Source organism: Solanum stenotomum, chromosome 2, assembly GCF_019186545.1.
Source record: "Solanum stenotomum isolate F172 chromosome 2, ASM1918654v1, whole genome shotgun sequence".
NCBI classification, from domain to species: Eukaryota; Viridiplantae; Streptophyta; class Magnoliopsida; order Solanales; family Solanaceae; genus Solanum; species Solanum stenotomum.
The window spans coordinates 71,253,133-71,276,513 of NC_064283.1; the positions used below are offsets into that span (position 1 = coordinate 71,253,133).

General features: G+C 28.0%; 2 protein-coding genes across 3 annotated transcripts in view; both read right to left on the reverse strand.

Moving 5' to 3' along the window:
- The window catches only part of LOC125857233 (heavy metal-associated isoprenylated plant protein 20-like), a 287,045-nt gene that overhangs the window by 112,631 nt on the left and 151,033 nt on the right, over nucleotides 1-23,381 (reverse strand). The window lies entirely within an intron of this gene.
- Nucleotides 2,750-3,615, reverse strand: LOC125857242 (kirola-like). Its single transcript, XM_049536943.1, has 2 exons — nucleotides 3,406-3,615; nucleotides 2,750-3,190 (listed from the first exon to the last, which is right to left on the reverse strand). The coding sequence occupies exons 1-2, from the start codon at nucleotides 3,590-3,592 to the stop codon at nucleotides 2,937-2,939; spliced, it is 441 nt and encodes a 146-aa protein (XP_049392900.1). The 5' UTR covers nucleotides 3,593-3,615; the 3' UTR covers nucleotides 2,750-2,936.

Consider the following 23,381-nt stretch of genomic DNA (forward strand, 5'->3'; position numbering starts at 1 on the left):
TTTTCTTTAGCAGATTGAGCTTCGGGACATACTCGAGAGGTAGCGGTTCATTCCAGACGTGCCCTTGAGTTATCTTTACTTTCAGTTTTGTTCTATTCGAGAACTATACTCTGAGACTTGTATATTTTTATTCGAATTCTGTATTTAGAGGTTTGTACATGTGACAACCAAATTCTGGGTAGTGTTGAGTCTTAATTAAAGTCTTCCGCTTATTTATTATCTTTTATTCTCATATTTCTACTTCTCTATCGTTGTGGTTGGGTTAGGCTGACGTGTCCGGTGGGAAATGGACACGTGCCATCACATCCGGATTTGGGGTGTGACAGATATGCCAACAAATATTTTTTTTTCCTAGCCAGCCAAAGTTTTTAATTCCAGAAATAATATGCCAATATTGTTTTCTAAATGACCTCAATTCCTATTAAAATAAAATTGTGTTCTCTTTCAATTGGTTGTACCGAAAGCTATTATAAATGGATGTTGGATTATGTTTTATGGTAACAAATTTTTTTATTATTTTTAAAGTAAAATATAATATTTGAAAATAAGAGTTGTATAATTGTATTTGTGTCATAAATTCAAATTAGAATTGTTTTTTTTTATCTTCTGTCGGTAATTTAAAGTGTAAAAAGTTAATACACCTTTTAATTATTTTTTTAAGTTCTTAAAAAATTATAATTTTAAAATTTTATGATTAAACATAATTTTTAGAGTTCAACTTTTTTTAAAAATAAATCATAATCAAACGTCTCCTACGTATATACTTATAAAACATGATCCACGAGGGGAACAACATATCATGGAAGATTAGTGTTAGCTGTCCTTCAACATGAAACTTCAACCCCTCAACTTATAATAAAAAATAAAAAATAAAAAAACTTATAATTTAAAAAAAAATATATGTTGAAGATAAGGTTTACAAGTCACAAGAAATTAAATTTAAAATAGTGAAATGTTTCAAAGAATAAAAACCTAGAGAAATAAAAAAGAAAGAAATATGGCATAAATTAATTTATCTTAATCTCAAGTGATTTTGAGAAGGATAGATTACTTAAATTAATATATAAGTTTTTTGGGTCATGGATCATAGGTCATCCACGTGGATTGATCCAACCAGATTCGACCCAATAGTTTTACTTAGAAAACTGGATTGAGATTATCAACACAAAGAGATATTTAGCTTGTGGCAATATTACTTTGATTCTTTAAAATTCAAAGTCGGACTTGGAGTAATTCTTTAACAAGATTCGATCAAGATTCATGTTAAGAAATTCTATCAAAATATTCTCTTGATTTCGAAGATAATTCAGAATATCTCTTAAGCCAATAAAAATGGTGATGTAGTACTTAAATTAAACATGTCAAAGGTCTGTTTGGCACCTTTGGGCATGTCTTGACATCTCTATCAGAACCATTTGTTTTCTTACTACCACTACTATCTTCGAGATACAAATTTTTACACTTATTCTTACTTTTCTTATTTTATCCATCGTGCAAATTAAATTTTAAAAATTAAAAATAATTAGATATTTAAGAAGTAATATACTAAATAAATAAGTGATGGAACGATATACCAAAGTTGAAAACTTTTATTTTATGTTGTTAATTGCAAGAATAATAAGAGATTGCTAGAGAAATTAAGACTTAAAGAGAAAATTGAGATATAATAAGGAGATTAATGTTGTTGAAAAAATGATGAAATTTAGAAAGCGCTTATAGGTAAAAAAATGAATCAAAATGTATTTTTTTTAAAAAAGAAAAACTTGAGAGTTTAAAATAGTAAAAATTAGGCAAATGACATAGTATAAGAAAGAAATTACTTCCTTTCCCTACTTTTTCATTAATTATCAAAAATCCCCTTTTTTAGTGTTTTTCGGATACATAATATAGCAGTGTGGATACTTAATATAGCAGGGCGGATACTTTAATTAATAAAGGGTGGATACTTAAATTATTAAGTTGTTAGCAACACGGATACTTAATTAACGGGCGAATGCATAATATAACAGCGCGGATACTTTAATTAATAACGGACGGATACTTAAATTATTAAGTTGTTAACAGCACAGATACTTAATTAACGGGCGGATGCATAATATAGCAGCGCAGATACTTTAATTAATAACGGGCGGATACTTAAACTAATAAAGTATCCGGTTAAGTTGAATTGGGGGAAAATAAGAGATTTTTGTATTTTAGTAAAAGAGTAGGGAAATATTGAGAATAGGTAAAGAAGTGTTGTGTATTTAAGTAATTTTTCCTTTAAAATATTTTTGGGAAGTTTGGAGGTGTTTTGGGCTCCATTTTCCAGATATTTTAGTTGGCCCAACGGCTATTTTTGCAAAAATAACCATTAGCCTGCTATCGATCTACTACTAGGCCGGTCTACCAAGCTCCCGTGCCTAGACGGCTCAGCCACCAACCCAACCCATGAATCCGGTCAAAGGAGCCGACCCATTATTCCTAGCCGTGCCGGGACATTACTGGGTAATGCTTATCGGGCTGATACCGAGTTGACTCGGTCCACTTGACTGGCTTAACACATGATGTAATAGAAGGGGTCAAAATCAGTGTAATTTAAGATTTGAAATTTATGTTAGTGTCCATCTTAAAACTAGAGAAACCTAAAAAGGAGTTGACTACAAAAGAATGAGAATATAATTAAAGCACACTATTAAATATATCATTTTTGTAATAGGTAAATTTTAATAATATTTTACATATATTGAACATTAAAAATACAACTCTAGAACGAGAGGAACATATGTAATATATTCTTCAAACACAATATTATTTATTTCACACACTAGCTAGTCAATATCACACACAGACACACACATATATTTGTGTGTAAACATATATATATATATTTTATTTTTATTTTTTTGCATATGTATAAATAGGGCTATGAGCCATTGAGTAGCATTGATGTTTTATTACTTGAGAAGGTGACCGTCGATATCTTTTGTCACGTGAAGGACCAAGCCCAAGAGAACGAGAGGCTCTGGTGTGTCTTCAGTTTTCTTCTCATACAAAAACGTCCATGTAGTCCAATGATGGTCACATGATGTGATAATAGTGAAGGAATCATACAGCTCTAACAGATCTCCACCAATCACTTTCCAAGTGATTGTTTTAGTTTCATGATCGACGGCTTCAATCACTTGCTTTAACGTCTTTTCTTTTCCATCTACGATCAATAAAATCGAAAATATAAGAGCTAAAAGACAAAAGTTACCCGTTAAAACTTATAAAGTACATAAGCTTTTGGAGCAAGTAATATGACCATCAAAAAACTTTTTTACTAAAAATATTCAATTGGAAATGGACTTTCTCAATATCATACACACCTAAATGTAAAAAATTGATTCATAAGTAGAGAGACGGGAAATGTGTATATTTTACCGTCGTTATATGTCCATTCAACAATTGAACCAACATCTATCGCTTCACCTTCATGAATCTCAAAACTTTTGACCTTGCTAGGGCTTATGTTGGATATATGATGAGTTTTGGCATGAAAAATATCGTGAATCAAATGTCCTCCACACTTCACCTCTACTGAAGAAATCAGCTTACCTTTTAGACCCATATTTTTTTTGGCATAACAAAAAGTTCTGAAAGAAAGTGGTGATAAAATTATTAGAAATGGTAGTCCTTATATAGATTTCAATTAGCTACACCAAAAGTTATTATATAAATATTATAAAACATGATCTACGACATATCATAGAAGTTTAGGTTGGGTTGTTAGTCATTAATGAAAAAATGATTTAAAAAAATAAGTATCTTTTTTTTATTTTATTTTTATTATTTTTATAGTAGGTTTAAAAGAGTCTCTTAAGCATTATTTGGGCAGTTTTGATGTTTTAAATTTGTCAAAAGTGAGAATTGTCTTCCTCAAATATTTATCAAGCTTTAATAATTAAGTTTAATGGGAAAAAAGTTATTTAATGAAACTCACATTTAGAACTTGTCACGAGTCTACACCTTGGGCGGGACTGGCACTCGAAGACCATTATTGGCCCAAGCGAATCTTTGGCCTGGCTTACTAACTCAACGGAAGACTTAACTCATCACATAAACATTTATGAAGGAACTAGAATGTCATAAATGAACACTCAACTGGTCATTTAAGCAAACTCAAGTCTTTAACATAAGAAATGAAGAGTAAAGACAACTGAAATAACTAACTGACTATTTGTCTATGAAGCCTCTAAAACAACTGAGATGGATATTGGAACAAACCCCACAACATCCTAATGGACTAAACTANCATTATTTGGGCAGTTTTGATGTTTTAAATTTGTCAAAAGTGAGAATTGTCTTCCTCAAATATTTATCAAGCTTTAATAATTAAGTTTAATGGGAAAAAAGTTATTTAATGAAACTCATATTTAGAACTTGTCACGCCCCAAGTCTACACCCTGGGCGGGCCTGGCGCTCGAAGACCATTATTGGCCCCAAGCGAATCCTTGGCCTAGCTTACTAATTCAACGGAAGACTTAACTCATCACATAAACATTTATGAAGGAACTAGAATGTCATAAATGAACACTCAACTGGTCATTTAAGCAAACTCAAGTCTTTAACATAAGAAATGAAGAGTAAAGACAACTGAAATAACTAACTGACTATTTGTCTATGAAGCCTCTAAAACAACTGAGATGGATGTTGGGACAAACCCCACAACATCCTAATGGACTAAACTAGAAAGCAATGAAAATAGATCCTCCGGAATGCAAAGAGACTCACCGACTGACTCTGAATTGCTCACTGGATCAACGGCGCGCTAGAATGCTGATCCCAGTTACCTGTGTCTGCATCATAAGATAATGCAGGCCAACTGATATCAGTACATTGAATGTACGAGTATGCGACTTGGAATGCTAAAACAACATAGACTTAAAAGGGAATCTGAAAGAAACACATACTTTGGCTCTTCTCAACTCATGAATACTTAACTGAACTCATTTCAATATAAAGCAGTTTAAAACAAGTGCATTATAAAGAAAAGCTGTTTAAAAACATGATGTCAACTCTGTGTATATACAAGGGTACAACATAACTCTGAAATGTATGTAAAAATACAATAAACTCTGAAATGTACGTAAAAATACATTAGACAGATGTATATAAAAATACAATAACTTATGTGGGAGTTTCTCTAACTGACAACCATCACATAAAGCTATTGTGATGATACAGCGATCTCCCTCACGCTGCTAGCGCATCCTATACCCGAACAAAGGTATAAGACTTGAATTACTAAGTGGATCCACTAGTCTATGTGAAAAGGGTTCATCTAAAGAGTATGACCCTTTTCTACCCATGATGGCTACATGGTTTAAGGGGGCTAATAGTTGTATGAACTCTTCCCCATCGGTGCTCAATACTACTCCCAAAAATGATACTAACTCTTTATGTTTAAAAAAAACATACTTCTTCTATGATTTGAGATTAGTGCTCAAAAACTTAGCTCAAAGGCTATCTTGGAAATCAAAGTTTCCCCTCTTGCTTCATTTAGAAAGCGATTACTTTTTCTGAAAACTAGCCCAAAGGCTCTTTGGAAATCTCAGTTTCCGCTCTTATTTAAAATGTGAAAACATTTTTAAATCTCTTTGGAAATACATAGTCCCCATATACTTTTTTGAAGAAAAGAACTTCAACTTTACTCTTTACTGAACTCAAAACTTAAGCCTTAAAACAAAGTTAAAACATTTGTGAAAGACTTTTGAATTTTTAAGGACTTATCTTAACTTGACTCTTGACTTCTCTTGACTTTGACCTTAATTGCTCTTGACTTGACTCTTAACTGATTCTTGAATTGAATTATGGATTCAAGGATTAAGATTTGTGACTAGAAAGATCTCATGATGTTTAGGAATGATTCTAGATAGTTAAACATGAGAAAAGACCGAAAATCAATATTTGAAGGTGGATCCGCGACGCGGAGGCATAATTTAATTTTGGTTTCGAAAATGTCTTTTGAGGCAAAACACCTCATGTCAGCTCCACGACGTGAAGCTGAGATGCTCAAATCTGGGCACTAGGCGCGCGACACGCGGCCACCCTCTAATTACGTCCGACGAAATTTCTTCTTCGTTTTCCAATCCCAATTCACTCAAATTCGATTCTTTTTCTTAAATTACTTTTAAATACATATACCCAGTAAATGTACCTAAGAACCTAACTCGAAAAGACCCTATAACGCAACGTAACGAACTCAGAAACTTTCCAACTCAATCAAATTCAAGAACAATATATGAACTCAAGAATAGGTATCAAGATCATCAATATTCAAATGCTTTTAGAACGAATCCAAACTGAAATAAATATGCTTGGCATGTGGGTGAACGATCACAACATTATGAGAGCCTCACATACCTGATAGAAGTAAATCCTTGGCGAAATACCAAGTTCCTTGATTGATCTTAATGAATTTGCCCTTTTTCTCCTTCTTCTTTTCTCTTCTCCTTTCTCCTTAGCCCTAGCGTGAAATCCCAAGTTCTAAAACTGACTAAGTCCTGAATTGACCCATATTAAAATTCTAAAATCGGATTAAAATAATAGGGCAGTGAAAAGACTAAAATACCCCTTATATTTCCGGATTGGACATTTCCTTAATCCAACAGCCCAACTTCCAAAGGGCATAACTTACTCATACGAACTCAGAATCGCGCAAACTCGGCGGCGTTGGAAAGATCATTCCAAGAGCTTTCCAACAATGTCTGTAAGTACACCTAACTCATCCTGAGCTAGGAGTTATGGCCGTTTGAAGTTGACCAAAACTCAACTTTTTCCTAACTTAAACAAATTTCCAGATTTTCATTCTTTCCAAAAATGACTATTTCCAATTATTAGCTTCTTCCTAGTTATTTCAAATTGCGAGATGCTACAGAACTATATATTTTATTGTAATTATTATTTTTTATTTATTTAAAGAGTTTGGTGCAATTTTTGAAAGGTAAATTGAGTTCAATTATTTTTTGTCTATTTTTTTTAATGTCTGATGTAATTTTTATCTTGTGGTTTCTAGAACTTCGGTGGCAATTTTTTATGTTTTTGGTTAATTCGTTTTCCATAGTACTCGTGAGTTTGGTAATTATTTCATGAAGATCAAACGTATTTATTTAATTTTTGACAAATTTAAAAGATCAAAATTGCTTAGTTAATACTTAAGGAACTATTTTTAATCAACTAAAAAAAATAAGAAATTATTTTGGTAACTTTCTCATCCAATTTATGTATATTTCAAACAAATTTAATCCTTCATAGTGAAACTCTAACCACTCAACTTATTTCTTTTTTAAAAAAAAATACTTAAGGGCTTGGAGCTGCATGTCCAAATCTGCTAATTTTCTATTTTGTAAAGCTTTTTGGTAAGTAAAATCAATTTACTTACGAAAAATAAGTATCAATAATAAAATCAAAAAACATCTGGTTAAACTAACAAGTGCTTAAACGCTATGAAATTATGAGCTGAGGTTAACCAACTTATGACTTGTGATTTATTTTAACTTATAAATACTTGACTAGTTATGACTATATACTTTAGCCTTTAGTTGTTTTAACACACATTTAAAAAAGTCAAAATTGATTATAAGCCACATTAACCAGCTTATAAATTTAGTCAATAACCTCTAACTAATATTACAAATTGTCAATTATATATGACATATTGTTGGTTTTCTCTATACCTTCACATTAATTTATTAATTGAACTTAGCATTGTATATTGTTGGTTATGAGATTTGGATAGATATCATTATGATTTTAGAATTTTTAAAATCATGATAAGAAAAATGTGTATTAGTATAGTTATATTTTTCAACTTACAATTGAATTAATATTTACGATCTCACCTTTGTAATCTCAAAACCTTGGACCATAATAAGGCTTATATTGGATATATAGTGAGTTTTGTAGTCTAAAATATAGATCTATAGACCTTTCTCACATCCAAAATGATATGCCAATAAATATTTATTTTTTTTAAGTCAACTAAAATTTTTCTCGATATTGAGAAATAGTATGCCAATAGACTTTTTTTTTTCTTTGCAAACTTGAAATACAGTTGTGTTCTATTTCAATTAGTTGTACCAAAAGCAATTATAAGTGAATGTCTCATCATGTATTCATTATAAAATTTTAAAAAAGTTAAATATTTGAAAATTAGAAGTTGTGTTCGGTCATGACTCATCATGAATATAAATTTGAATTTTTATTGACTTTTATAAGTAATTTAGTGGGGAAAAAATTAGGGAAAATGCATAAGTACCCCCCAGCCTATGCCCGAAATCCCAGAGACACACCTAACATTTACTAAGGTCCTATTACCCCCTCAAACTTATTTTATATGTAATATTCTACCCCTTTTTGGCCTACGTGGCACTATCTTGTGGGCCCAGCACATGTTGACAAATTTTTCAAGGATAGTGTCACGTAAGCCGAAAAGGGGTAGAATATTATAGATAAATTAAGTTCGGAGGGGTAATAGGACCTTAGTAAAGGTTCGGTGTGTCTCTGGGATTTCGGATATAGGCTGGGGGGGTACTTATGCATTTTCCCAAAAAAATAAAATAACTTTTTGTCATTTTAAAATTCTTGAAAATTTTGAAATTCAACTTCAAGTTAGATTTCGAAATTTGAATACATGATGAGACATTCATTTAAAGTGGGATTGGGACGTGCGGCACCGGTGATGGGAGACGGAGTTTGAACTTTGAAAATTGAATGTGTACTGGTGACGGAAAGTGGGATTGGGACGTACACAATGCACTGATGGAAAACTGAAAAGTCAAAAATTTGAAAAGTCTTTCACCTATTTTCCTGCATATAATATTTAATATTAATAATTAATATAATAATAATAATATATATTATAATATAATATATTTCGATTAAATCGAAATATCGAAATATATAAAAATCACATATCGAAAATCGAATCGAAATATCAAAAATATATATCGAAAACCAAAATATCGAAACCGAAATACTAAAAAAAATTGACTTGATTCGTTATTTTGATTTTTCGATATTTATAACCAGTCCTACTTGAAATACAATTGTGTTCTCTTTTAATTAGTTGTACCAAAAGCAATTATGAGTGAATGTCTCATCATGTATTCATTATAAAAAAAATAAAATTAAAAAGTTAAATATTTGAAATTTAGAAGTTATGTTCGGTCATGAATATAAATTTGGATTTTTATTGACTTTTATAAGTAATTTAGAATGGAAAAATAATTAAAAACTTTTTGTTATTTTTAAAATTCGTGAAAATTCTGAAATTCAACTTCAAGTTAGATTTCAAAATTTTATGATCAAATATATTTTTTGGAGTTCAAGGTCAAAAAAAAATTTATGATCAACACCTCCAAATATATTACTTGTAAAATATGATCCACGAGGACTACGACATACACTATAACAAAATCAGCATTTAACGGCAATTAATGCACATTAATAAAAAATGCTAAAGTCATTACTCACATCAGTTAATTGTTATTGAATCCAATATTGTTTTAGGTTTTAGGGACATTTACAATTAGTGTTAATTGCGTCTAAAATAAATATATTATTGAGCAATTACTCTATTATCTATCGTTCATTAATTTTCATTAAAAATCATTTTTAATGATATCACGGAAGAAACTTCAACCATACAACTCATACGGAATTCTTTTTAAAATAGTGAAATGTTTCAAATGATAAAAATCTTAGAAAAGAAAATAGAAAAATATTCTTAAGTTTTTTTTTTAAAGGCTAAATCTTTAAAAATAAGGTGTAATAGGGAAATAAAATAGAGGAAAAGTAAAGCTTATTTCTTCCTTATTGATAGTGAAAAAGGAGATTTTTTGTACTTTTAAATTGAAACTCTCCTTTTAGTTATCGAAGGGAAGAGAAGAGGGACTCCGCTTGCATCGTCGTTGCTCGGCTTTGACTTTGTCAAATATTTTGATAAATAATATGATTGATAAATTTTTGAATAAAATTTATTTTAAAATTTTCATTAATCATTTTCTTTACTAAATAGAAATTAATTCCTGCGAAATAAATTACAACTTAATTAAACTCGCGAAATATACTCTTTATAAATTCAAATATAAAAGTTTTTTTTAAAAAAAAAAACAATAAGTGTCCTATAATTTACTCTTTTATTGAGTTCATTAAAGTTTTGTAGTTTTAATTATTAATGTTGTAGAACAGTGTCCATTCTCCATTCTATCCCAAAGGAATCAATCCAAACTTTGGGCAATAATTCAAAACTTTGGGCAGATAATTTCATCAAGCTATTTTGTCAATGCCCCCTAATATATAGTCCCGGATCAGGGGCGAATTCAGAATTTATATACTTTGGATGCATTAATATTACCTAAGCTCAAATATGAGCTTTAAGAAAAACTTAAAATAAAAACAGTGAAATAAACACTTTAGTTGGATTCAAACCAAGGTCTCACGAGTGGATTTTCTAGTTTATACCAGTAACACAATGACACTCATGTGATTTTTATGGGTACATTGTTAATTATATTATAATTTCTGTCAATTTCTCAATATATATATATATGTGTGTGTGATTTTTTTCGAAGTCACCCCACCTGGAGGGGTGGGTCTGCCTCTGCATTCATCACTCATCACGTTAATGACATTATTATTTTCAATAGTGATAAGTCTTCTACTATTAAACTCATCATAAATGAAATCAAGATTTATAAAAATACTTCTAGTCGACTTATGAATAAGTATAAAAGTTTATATAATGGAACGTGTGGTGCATTATAAGTTTAATGCTAAAAGTCAAGCTCCTAATAAAGCCAAACACTAAATTAAGATTGCTTTTCATGTCATCATGAGTTAAGTGTGGGACAAAGCTTAACTAATCAAATTTATTTTTTGTTATGACTTTGTGTAAAAATACACCTGCCGTTATTCCAAGAAATCCTTCAATTATGCAAGTGTATCCAAAATATTCTTCACTCTAACAGTTATTCCAAAATAACAAAAAAATAAACAATCAATTATAACTTTGCACTATTTCAATTGGACATTTTTGCGTTGTTCTTTTATTTATTTATATTTATTTGGAGGGGGAGGGTTGAATGTGAGAAATATAATTAGATAAGAAAATAAATAGTATAAATACTTCTCATTTTAAGAAAAAAAAAAATGAAGTATAGATTTTTCTTCTAATTACGTGCATATTAGGTATGAGTTATTATTTCTGAACATTATTTCGTACCTTTCTTGACAAAACTCTAAGAAAAATATGGGGGGAAAAAAATCAATCTCAGTAATATTTTGATATTTACTTATTTTAACGTTAAGACTTCTCAAATTTCAATCGAGTGCTATCATATTAGTTTTGAAAAGAAAAAATTAAATAAATATTTAGTCGAAAAATTAATCTTGATAAATTAATTTTCATATTTCATAAAATTGGCATTGTATACAATATTTTCATTTAAAATAGTTAGATTAATCTCATAACCTCCAAAATAAATTTTACTCAATCTCTAAAATTAAGAGCATGTATCCTTTACTTTAAATGGATGACAAAATAGTTCCATTTTAAATAATTCAAGGGACATCAGCCCTTTTTTTTGTTGAAATAATTGTTGGAAGAAAAGGTATTTTTGATACATTTGATTTTTGGATATAGTTTGAGGGTATTTTTAAACTAAAAATATATGACAAAGATATTTTTATCCAAAAATATAACCAATGATAAATTTGATTTATTTTGAAGTATTTTTTAATCTTTTTTTCCTAGTTTTAAGGAAGAAAATCATGAAGGCAAATATTTTTGAGCTGTGAATAATTCCACTTTTAATTGTCAAATCGGAACATTTTTTAAGACATTGACAAGACTTTAGATTTATAATATTTTATCAAAATCAACTTCAGACATTTTTCACTAAAGTTATAATCTTATATCTAGACCTAATAACTTAAGACGCTTTTAAATTTTTCTGCAAAATAATTCAGAATTAGCTTGTATTCAATTTGTTTCACTAAGAGTCATGCATGATATTTTGATTAAATTTTCAAGCCAGAAAGTACGTATTCATCGTATTTGATTCCTCAATAATTAGTGAAACATTCATAGACTATTTTCTGATGATAAGTGTATTCTTTTTCTTNCCAAAAATATAACCAATGATAAATTTGATTTATTTTGAAGTATTTTTTTAATCTTTTTTTCCTAGTTTTAAGGAAGAAAATCATGAAGGGAAATATTTTTGCACTGTGAATAATTCCACTTTTAATTGTCAAATCGGAACATTTTTTAAGGCATTGACAAGACATTAGATTTATAATATTTTATCAAAATCAACTTCAGACATTTTTCACTGAAGTTATAATCTTACTAGACCTAATAACTTAAGACGCTTTTAAATTTTTCTGAAAAATAATTCAGAATTAGCTTGTATTCAATTTGTTTCACTAAGAGTCATGCATGATATTTTGATTAAATTTTCAAGCCAGAAAGTACGTATTCATCGTATTTGATTCCTCAATAATTAGTGAAACATTGATAGACTATTTTCTGATGATAAGTGTATTCTTTTTCTTTTGTTTAAATTTTTTTTTTCATGTGTGACACTTCACGTGGAAAAATTATTTAATCATGATAAATCTAAATAAATTAATATTAGATTAAAGGTTAAAATTATCACCATATAAGTAATTAATTTATTTCAACCGTGATATTCATTGTCTTCTTTTCCACCTTCTTAGTTGTGGTCTCATCTCTATCATGACATCAATATTTTCGATTTGAAAGGAGAAAGTTCAGGATTTTAAAGAAGCCAATTAAAAATATATTTCAAAAAATTAATATGTTTTTTTACATTGTTGTTGTATAATGATAATTTCACTTAATATATTTGAAATTTCATGATAATTATTTTTCAATTATTACAACAAAAATCTATGAATTTTACAGGTGTCAAAATAATATGAAAAATCGACTGAATCTAATTGTATCGAACCGATTTATATCATTTTTTCAATAAAATTGTGAACATTTATTCAAGTGTATAATTGTCCCGAACAATTGGGATGGGTTTTTTAGTATGTAATAAAAATCGAAAAAATTTAGAATCGAACCGAATAATCTTACATGTATGTAAATATATTTTATATATTCACAATATGTTGAATTTAATAAATAAATACATTTTATAACATTTTTCAAATATAAATATAATTACCTAGTCCTAGATACTATAATAGATACTCCATCAAACAATAAGACAAAATTTATGCAAGTACTCCTATTAAATATTTAAGATCAAACAATACAGTAACAAGGTTTTACATTCTTGACATTTTGGTGAAAATTTGAAGTACTTCTTCAAGAAAATACTTGCAAAAGAAATCACAAGTCAATATTTTAATAATAGTATATTTTGAGGTGATATTTAAAAGTAAAAAAAACAAAAAAAAAAATAACCGAACTATACCAATACAGAAGAATGATTTAGACGGTTTTAAAAAATCTAATTGAAGTTATACATTATAAAATACCAGAAAAATTAGGATGATATAATTTTTTTAAAATAACCGAACCGTACCATTGACACCTCAAATTTTATCGGATTGACATCTTATTATTTGTGAGTAGATAAAGAAGATCTTGTGGACAACGATATAAAAACAACAAAATCTTTGGTTTCTATGACTTAAATTTTCTTAGTCAAAATCTAAGAAAATTATGGATTTTTATTTAAGTGTATAACCGTCCCTAGTAATTGGGATGGTTTTTTTAGTTTATAATATAAAAAAAAATATGAACCGAACCGAATAATCTTACATGTATATATATTTTATATATTAACAATATGTTGAATTTAATATAAAAATACATTTTATAGCATTTTTCAAACATAAATATAACCTAGTCCTAGATACTGTAATAGATACTTCATCAAACAATAAGGCAAAATCTATGCAAACACTTCTATTAAATGTTTATAAGATCAAACTATACGATAATAATGTTTTACATTCTTGCCATTTTTTTGAAATTTTGAAGTGCTTCTTCAAGAAAATACTTGTGAAAGAAATTGCAAATAAATATTTTAAGAATAGTATATTTTGAGGTGATATTTAAAAGTAGAAAAAAAAAATTAACCGAACTGTACCAATATCGAAGAATGATTTAGACGGTTTTAAAAAATCTAATTTTGGTTATACATTATAAAATACATGAAACATTAGGATGATATAAGTTTTTTAAAATAATGAACCGTCCCATTGACACTCTAAATTTTATTGGATTTGAACGACATGTTATTAATTGTGAGTAGATAAAGAAGATCTTGTGGACAACGATATAAAAACAAGAAAACCTTTGGTTTCTATGACTTAAATTTTCTTAGTCAAAATCTAAGAAAATTATGGATTTTTATTTAAGTGTATAACCGTCCCTAAAAATTGGGATGGTTTTTTTAGTTTATAATATAAAAAAAAAAANTTCGTTCAGAATCTCGTGCACACAAACTAAATATGTACTCCCACTAAATTCGACGTTCCGGACTCAATGGAACCGTCAGAATTTGAATTCGAGGACTCCTTGACCCGAAATTCAATAAGATGCCAAGAAACTACTTTAACGCCAAAAAAATTCGAAACTCAAACGGAGCGTCTAAAAATTCAACCAAGACTCATTCTAGACTTAGAATCGCCTCCCGAAACCAACAGTACTCTCGAAATTTCAATCTGAGCCTCGGAACCTCATATGTTGACCAAAGTCAACTCTTTATCAAAATTTCACAACTTTAGCAACTTAGGACCTTAATTCTTCGTTTCAACTCTGTAACTTCACACAAACCCGTTTCGACATTCTAAAACTGCCGAAATCGACGGAAATCCGATCCGAGTCCCGAAACTCCAAATAACTCGAAAAAGCACTTTTTAACCAACTTTAACTCATAAAAACTCAACTTTTTACCAACTTTTCCTCAAACTAACTTTACAACCACAAAACATGGGACTCGGGGCAACTACCGAAAGGGCAAAATAGTCATTTCCACGAAAAATTACCAAAATGACCTTTCGGGTCATTACATCGAAACTCGAAAAAGGTGAAGTTTATGGAACGGTATCGCGATTGTATTAAAGTTGTATTAGATATGTTTCATAATTGTATTAAAATTGTATTAAAATGACGAACAATACATTTATAATACATATTAGAAACTTCACTCCTTTTTTAGTGATATCAACCAAAATAATTTAAGTAACACACTTGTAATACATTTATAACATATGCACAATACATTTGTAATACATAATGCAAACATCACTCATGTTCTTAGTGATACAAACTAAAATAATTTATAAGACACATATTATACATGTTTTATTCATGAATAATACAAGTTTAATTCAGTCTATAGATTATTGTCTTGTCTTTCGTTAGTTACGTTTTTCATTTATTGTTAATTTTCTCTTCTAATTCAACTTTAATATTGTGTAATACACTTTTAATGCAATTTTGGTTTTTGTAGTTTATTATTTATTACTGTTAGATTACTTGTTTAATTCATTATTGATATAAGTTTAATTCACTCTATAGATCATTGTCTGGTGTTTCATTAGTTACATTTTTTATCCATGCTTAAGTCAACTTTAATATTTGTGTATGCACTTTTAATACAAGTTAATTCATTTTGCAGTTTATTGGTTGATTTGTTATGATTGAATTACTTCTTTAATTCATTATTAATACAAGTTTTATTCAGTTTACAAATCACATAATGCTCTTTCGTTTGCTACATTTTGCATTCATGTTTAATTCGCTTTTAATTCAACTTTAATACGTGTGTAATACATTTTTTATTCAAGTTTAATTCATTTGGCAGTTTATTATGTTTCTTCATTTGTTACAATTAGATTACTTGTCTAATTAATTATTGATACAAGTTTTATTCAGTCTACGAATCATTGACTGCTCTTTCATTTGCAATTAGTTTGGATAGGTTGTTCCTACAAATAGTTGAAAATATCGTTTGGAGTTTATATCTCAATTTTAAGAGGGTTTGGTTAAGTTTGGAATTGATTTTAGGAAAAAATTTGGATTGAAGCTCGAAAAGGATGAAGTTTACGGAATTATATCACATTTGTATTAAAGTTGTATTAGATATGTTTCATAATTGTATTAAAATTGTATTAAAATCATGAACAATACATCCTACATTTATAATACATATTGCAAACTTTATTCCCTTTTTAATGATATCAGCTAAAATAATTTAGGTAACACACTTATAATACATTTATAATACATGCACAATACATTTTTAATACATATTGCAAACATCACTCAGATTCTTAGTGATACAAGCCAAAAGTAATTTATAAGACACATATAATACATGTTTTATTTATGAATAATACATTTATAATACGTATTGCACACTTCACTCATTTCTTACGGATACCAACAAGAATAATTTAGGTAACACACTAATAATATATTTATAAGACATGTACAATACATTTTTAATACATATTGCAACTATCGCTCATTTTCTCAGTGATAAAAGCAAAGATAATTTATCAAATACATATGATATAAGTTTTATTCATGAATAATATGAGTTTAATTCAGTTTATAGATCGTTGTCTTGTCTTTTGTTCGTTACGTTTTTCATTCATTCTTAATTATCTCTTCTAATTCAACTTTAATATTGTGTAATACAATTTTAAAGCAATTTCATTTATTTTGCAATATTTTGATTTATTTGGTACTATTGAATTACTTGTTTAATTCATTATTAATACAAGTTTAATTTACTCTATAGATCAGTAATATATTTTGAATTCAACTTTAAATGTGTGTAATACATTTTTAATTCAAGTTTAATTCATTTTGTAATTTATTATGTCTCTTCATTTGTAATGATTAAATTATTTGTTTAATTAATTAATTATTGATACAAATTTTATTCATTCTACGAATCATTGACTACTCTACGAAAGAAAATAGAGAGAGAAACAAAAGAAAAAAAAAGTAACATAAAGAGAGAGAGAGAGAAAGAGCAGCAAAAGGAAAGCAAAAAAAGAAAAAACAGCAAAAATAAAGTAAGAGAGAAAGTGCAACAAAAAGAAAGGAGCGAGAGAGAGAAAAATAAAAAAGCTGAGAGACAAAAAAGAGAAAGAGGTGAGAGAAAGAAAAATGTAATAAAATATATAGTATTGTTTTATATTGCTATAAATGGTAATAATTAAAGAGTGTGTCTAAAATAAGTAATTATTTTTTAAAAAGGATCCATCAAGTAATTAACCCAAAAAAGTTTTCTTCATTATTACCATCATTTTTTAGCAAATAAATGAACAAAAATATCCCTATTCTATTCTAAAATTAAACTTAAGGACTATCTTTGGATAGACTTTCAGGTCTGCTTAACACATTTTCCTCGAGTAATCAAATTTCTTACCTAAAATTTCACTGATTTACGTAAATCAAACTGACATTTACATTTCATTAAAACGTGATTTTCCTAATTTTTCTTAAAATATTAGGTAACGATTCTAAACATTTATCAAAACCAGAGATACAACTACGTTTACGTTGCATTGCGAACTATTTTGACTAATTTGAAATCGGGGTGCAACATATAACAAATCCAATAAAATTAAGATCTTAAAAATGGTGAAGTTAGGTATCTCAAGGCGGGATGCCAAATGTCAGGTTGGATAAACTATAATTTTATAAGTACATGTCAAAGCATTGTTTCATTTTTACTTTTATAGTTTGGTGATCATTTTTAGAACTTGTCAAAGCATTGGGTTCAATGCTAAAATCCTAAATACAATATTGAACTAATAGAGTTATAAAATGTAAAAAATATAATCAGATACTTGACAAAATGAACAGATAAAAGATTGGGATAGCTGAAATGATCTATTTCAAGATCAGATGATCCACCTCTTCATCTGCTTGTATTAAAAAATATATATAATGAATGTATTACTAAAAATTTTAAAAATTGAATTCATAGCATTTAAATATTAATTCGACTGTTTTATACCATAGAAATAAACTAAACATACATAATGGAATCTTGATTTATCAACATTATTATTAGAATAATTTCTTAATTTGGGTGGTTGATATTGAAATAAATTTTACCCCTTTCTTTTTCAGAGTCCTAATTGAATTATGTAGGACCTTAAATTAAATTTCACCTCCATTATAGTTTTCCAGTTTGTGGTACAAAGATTGGCATGTGATATTGTCATAAATTTGATTTATTGTTACTTTGAGTAACCTAATGTGTACAAATTAAAAGCCTAAAAAAAGCTATATGTAATGACAAATTTGAATATGCCATACAAAATCCTGAGTATTAGAGAAAATAATGTTAGAAGTGTTATCTTTAAATGAATTTTATAGTGTGTAATTTAGATTTTGTCGTGACTTTAATGTAAACTTCGAACACTGAATGAGAAACTTAAAAACAGAATATGCCACAGAAAGATAATGAGATTGTGAGATTGTAAAGCAATTGGTGTAACTACATAATCACAACGTGCAAAAAAAGTTTTACAAAAAGGATAAAATGCATTTTTAAATTATGTGAAACTTAATAAAAATGGTATGTTAATAGTTTGATCCAAAAATGATTTTATAATCAGTACTTTAGTTAAGTAATAGTCCTATTATTAGTTTTGGGCCAAAAAGGTTTATTCACAATAAATATATTGTTTCTTTTCTTTTTGAACACGTTCTTTTCTCTAATAAAACTATTGTAACTCATCATCAATTTTCATATATATAAAAGATCATAGTAATTCATCAGTAATTTTCATTTATATATTTAAACTGGACAAGTAAAAGTCAATGGAGAAAGTAATTCTTATATTCTTTATTGTTCAGTATTGACTTGATACACCTCAATAAATATAATGATAATTTTATTTTATCACTTTTTAAATATAATAAATTTAATTTATTTTTAAAAATATATATTTTAAAATGACTACAATCAATAATAAGTATAAATTAAGAATTACTCTCTTTGTCCAACAATAGTTGTCCACTATTGGCTTTGCACACTTCTTAAAGAATTATAAATAGAAGGGTAATTTTATTATATCACTCTTTGAATATAATAAATACAGTGTCTTGAAAAATATAATAGGAAAATAACTATAATTTATAATAAAGGTAAATTAGATACTAAGTGTAAAATTATCGATTAATTTCATAAAATGAATAAATATTGTTAAACTTCTCAAACTTGTATAATGGACAACTGGAGAGTAAACTATAATGAAAAAATCATTTTGGCCAGAAAATTTGGCCTGAATGGTAAAATAACATATTTCACACTGTTATTTTACCTTTTTGAATATTTTTACTCTTTTAACTTTAATACATTTTAATTAAAAAATAGAAAAAAGATCAATTTATTTTAAAATAAAAAAAATATTATAGACTTCTTAAATTTCTGGGCAAAATTTTACTCGTGTCTTTGAGGCAAACATTCATTTCATGGGAAATATATATATACCTTTATAGTTCAAGAAAAGAGAATACCTTTTCCTCTCCTCTCTTTATGCAAGAATCTTTTGGACTATGCAAAAAACCATTAATTATTTATTATTTTGAGAATAGGGCTTTAGCTAGCTTTGATTTTCTCCAACTAATTTTTTGGGGAATTTTATATTAAAGAGTTTTGGTGAAACTCACCCAAGAAGTTTCTATATCTTCTTTTTAGATCTCACCTTGAGAACAATATGGTACATTGTCCAATGCAAAGGTAACATACATTTGAAAAAACAAAAACTTCATTTGAAATATTTTTGCTCAACTTTTAAGGGACAACTAGTAAAAGATGCACAGTATTAATTATTAAATTATATGTAGTACTCCCACTGTTTCTTATTACTTGTTTACTTTTGAAGTGACACACCTATTAAAAAACAATAATTAATATAATGAGTTTATAATTTTACCCCTATTAATTATGAAATTGATGAATTAAAAACTTAAGATTTTCAAAAAATTCTATATTTTTCAAAGTAATAAATTGAGGGTATAATAGAGAAAAAAAGTTTGTCCTTTCTTGATTTGTCAAAATGAACAAGTAATTAGGAACAACTAAAAAAGGAAAAGTGGACAAGTAATTAGGAACAGAAGGAGTATAAAAAATGGATCTTCTAATGTAGCCAAACTAAGTCCACTATTCACTTTGCAAGTGAAAAGTACAATGTGGTAATATCCAATTTATTTACCCAGCCACTGCCAGTTTACTTTTCACTATAGGAACGTATAATAGTTGGTTTGGTGATGAGTTATATAAGTATTAAATTTTATATAAGTAATAGGGAAAAATGACGAATATATCCTCGAACTATTGTAAATGGTATGCAAAAACTAGCGCATATATATCTTTTATACTAACGGACATACATGTGTCATAATTTTATCCACCGACCTGACATTTATTAAATATCGGATCGACGGATAAGACTGTGCCACGTGTCCTTATTTAGTCTTCCGTTAGAGTGAAGGGCATATATGCTTTAGTTTATGAACAGCAGGGACACCAATGTCCCAAAAGTATAACGGAGGATATCTGCATACCATATATGATAGTTCAGGGGTATATTTGTCCTTTTTTCCTAAGTAATATTATGTTTGATATTTATTATATGGTAAGTTAATTATATATGGAATTAATATTGTATTTTATTTTGTAATTTAAAATGTTGCATAACTAATATACTCTATGTTTTTATTTGTTCATTTCAATTTGTCATTTATATTAAAAATAGATGTTGGTTTTTACTTGTCATTCTTCGTATATCAAGAGTAAAACATATTTATTCACATTTTACTCTTAATATTAATTACTTATTTCTCAAGATATAAGACTATACCTCAATCAATATAAGTGTTATAATTAACATCATTTCTAAGAAACGTGTAAAATTTAAAGTGAACAAATAAAAGTGAAAAAAGAAAGTATAAGTTATAAGAAAATTGTGTATTATAATTACTTGATCGACTCAAACACATTCTTGCTAGCTCTTAACTATGCATTAATTGAGCCTTCCAATCTCAAAAGAAAGAAAACTATTTATTAATTTGTTAGAGTTATATATATTGAAATATAATATAGAAAAGTTGATTCTTATTTTAAAATAATAAAAGTTTTGTTGAAAGGAATCTTATGGACCAAATGACTTGCCAATAGCAAATGTACTAGTAGAACATAATATAAAATAGTTGGGCAATTAATATGTTTTGGGTTGCAGTGTCCATAATAAACATTGACTATATATATGCATGTTGGCTTGCCCTATAATATGTACTTAAAAATAATTTTAAAATGAGGAGCATTAATATTTGAATGACAAATATGAAAAACACTATGCAAGTTCTAGGAATAGTCAATCCAAGTATCACTTCCCAATACAATAATTAAAGTTTGGACAATCTCACTAACAACCCCCACTTTTATTTAAAAGAAAAAAAACACTTTGTTTATGTCTTGATTAACATTCTAACCTATCTATATTAATCTCCCGGCCTAATAATAGTGGTTTACTATTGACTTGACATCCCTTAAAAAACAAAAAATAATAGATATAATATTACTATTTTATCCTTTAACTTTATTAAATTTAATATTTCAAAAAATGTGTTAAATGATAAATAGAGTAGTATTAGTAAGGGTAAAATAGACACAAAAGGTAAAATATCTCTTGATTTTCTAAATTTAACAAATATTGTTGGACAACTACTTTTAGTATAGTGGACAGCTGTTGTTGGACAACTTTGACTAATATATACCTTATTAATTCTTTAATCTTAATTTATATATGTGCCTCTTAATTCTAGAATAATTCATGTTACGGGAAAAGTCGAGAAAAGATAATTAATTCTCTCTTGATTGTTTAAATTGACAATTATTTTAGACAAATATTTTTGGAATACATGACAACTAAAGGTAACGGGGGAGTATAAAAGAAAAAAAAAGGTGATTAAAATAAGCAAGAACCGGGCAATTCTGCATGACCCACATTTTAGCCAATGTAACTTTTAGGAAGATCATTTATTAACTCAACACATTTTGATTTATTTAAATTTAACCCAATTTGCTCATTTGACATCTCAATTATCCCTCTTCACCCCCTTCCACCACGCCCCACCTTCAACCCGCAACCCTCCATAGCCCCTATCCGCACAACCTCACCTTTGACTTCGACCATCATAGTATTTTATTTAGATTATATATACTTTTTTAATAATATATTTTTATTCACTTATCAAACACCAAAGAAGACTAAAGAGTAAGAAATTTAATATCAATAACATATTCAGTGTAATCATACAAATAACGATTGTAGAGAATATAATAGACGAAGATATTACCCCTATATATACAGGATAGTAAAATTATTCTCGATAGATCTTCAATTTTTTTTTAAAAATAATCACTCAACATCACTTAACAATAGATCAAGATATATAGCAATAGAGGGACTAACAAAAGTCAAAAGCCTCAAAATTGAGAAAGAGGACCCTTAGCTAGCACCTCCATAGCAACTTTTTAGGTTTTCCACATCTTACCATACTTTTGTTTCCCTTTTATGGGTTTTAAATAAACATATTATTTAGTAATTATTTGCAAATTAAATACTCTATATATATAGTACGTACAAGAATTAAGAAACCAAGGCAACCTTCTGTTTCTATTCTGAAACTTATACAAGTCCAATCACGCTGAAAAGATTTTGAACATAGGTGTTTTTAGATTATTTAATTCACGAAAAAAGATCAAAAATGTTTTGAACTATATGAAATTGAACAAAAATATCCTTAGTTAATATTTTGATCTAAAAATATTTTTACCGTCAATAACTTTAAAGTATTCATAACTTTATTTAAAAATGTCCTTGCCGTCAATATAATTTACTATTGAATATGTCGTTACATATTAATTATTAAAAAAGAAGGTATTAATTGTATATTGTGGTGTTTGAATATAATTAACTTGACATAGCTAATTTGAATACTTTCTATCTTCCATCAATACAAATACTGGATAGATAACTCTATTTACTTAAAATTTGAACCTTGATCTTTTAATTAGGCGGTCGAAAGCAACACACAAGCAATTTCTCAAATTGAAGAAGTAGTGACAACCGTCATTGAAGTTCATATAAAGTACTGTGAGTTCAGATGAACCTCTCGCCTTTACCTGACTCTGCCTCAACAACAAGTCAACAACTCCTTACACTAGGACCCTTAACAATTTTTTTCCTACTATAATAATACATACAATTGACTTTAATTTGTCGGAGTTAATATATTTCTATATTCTATCAAAAATATGGCAGTGCTTAAA

Bases quoted from the DNA above. Each gene is read 5' to 3' on its own strand.
- LOC125857242 (XM_049536943.1), bottom strand. From the start codon at position 3,592: ATGGGTCTAAAAGGTAAGCTGATTTCTTCAGTAGAGGTGAAGTGTGGA. The intron at 3,191-3,405 runs GTAAAATATACA...TATTGATCGTAG, and splicing joins TGAATGGACATATAACGACG to ATGGAAAAGAAAAGACGTTA.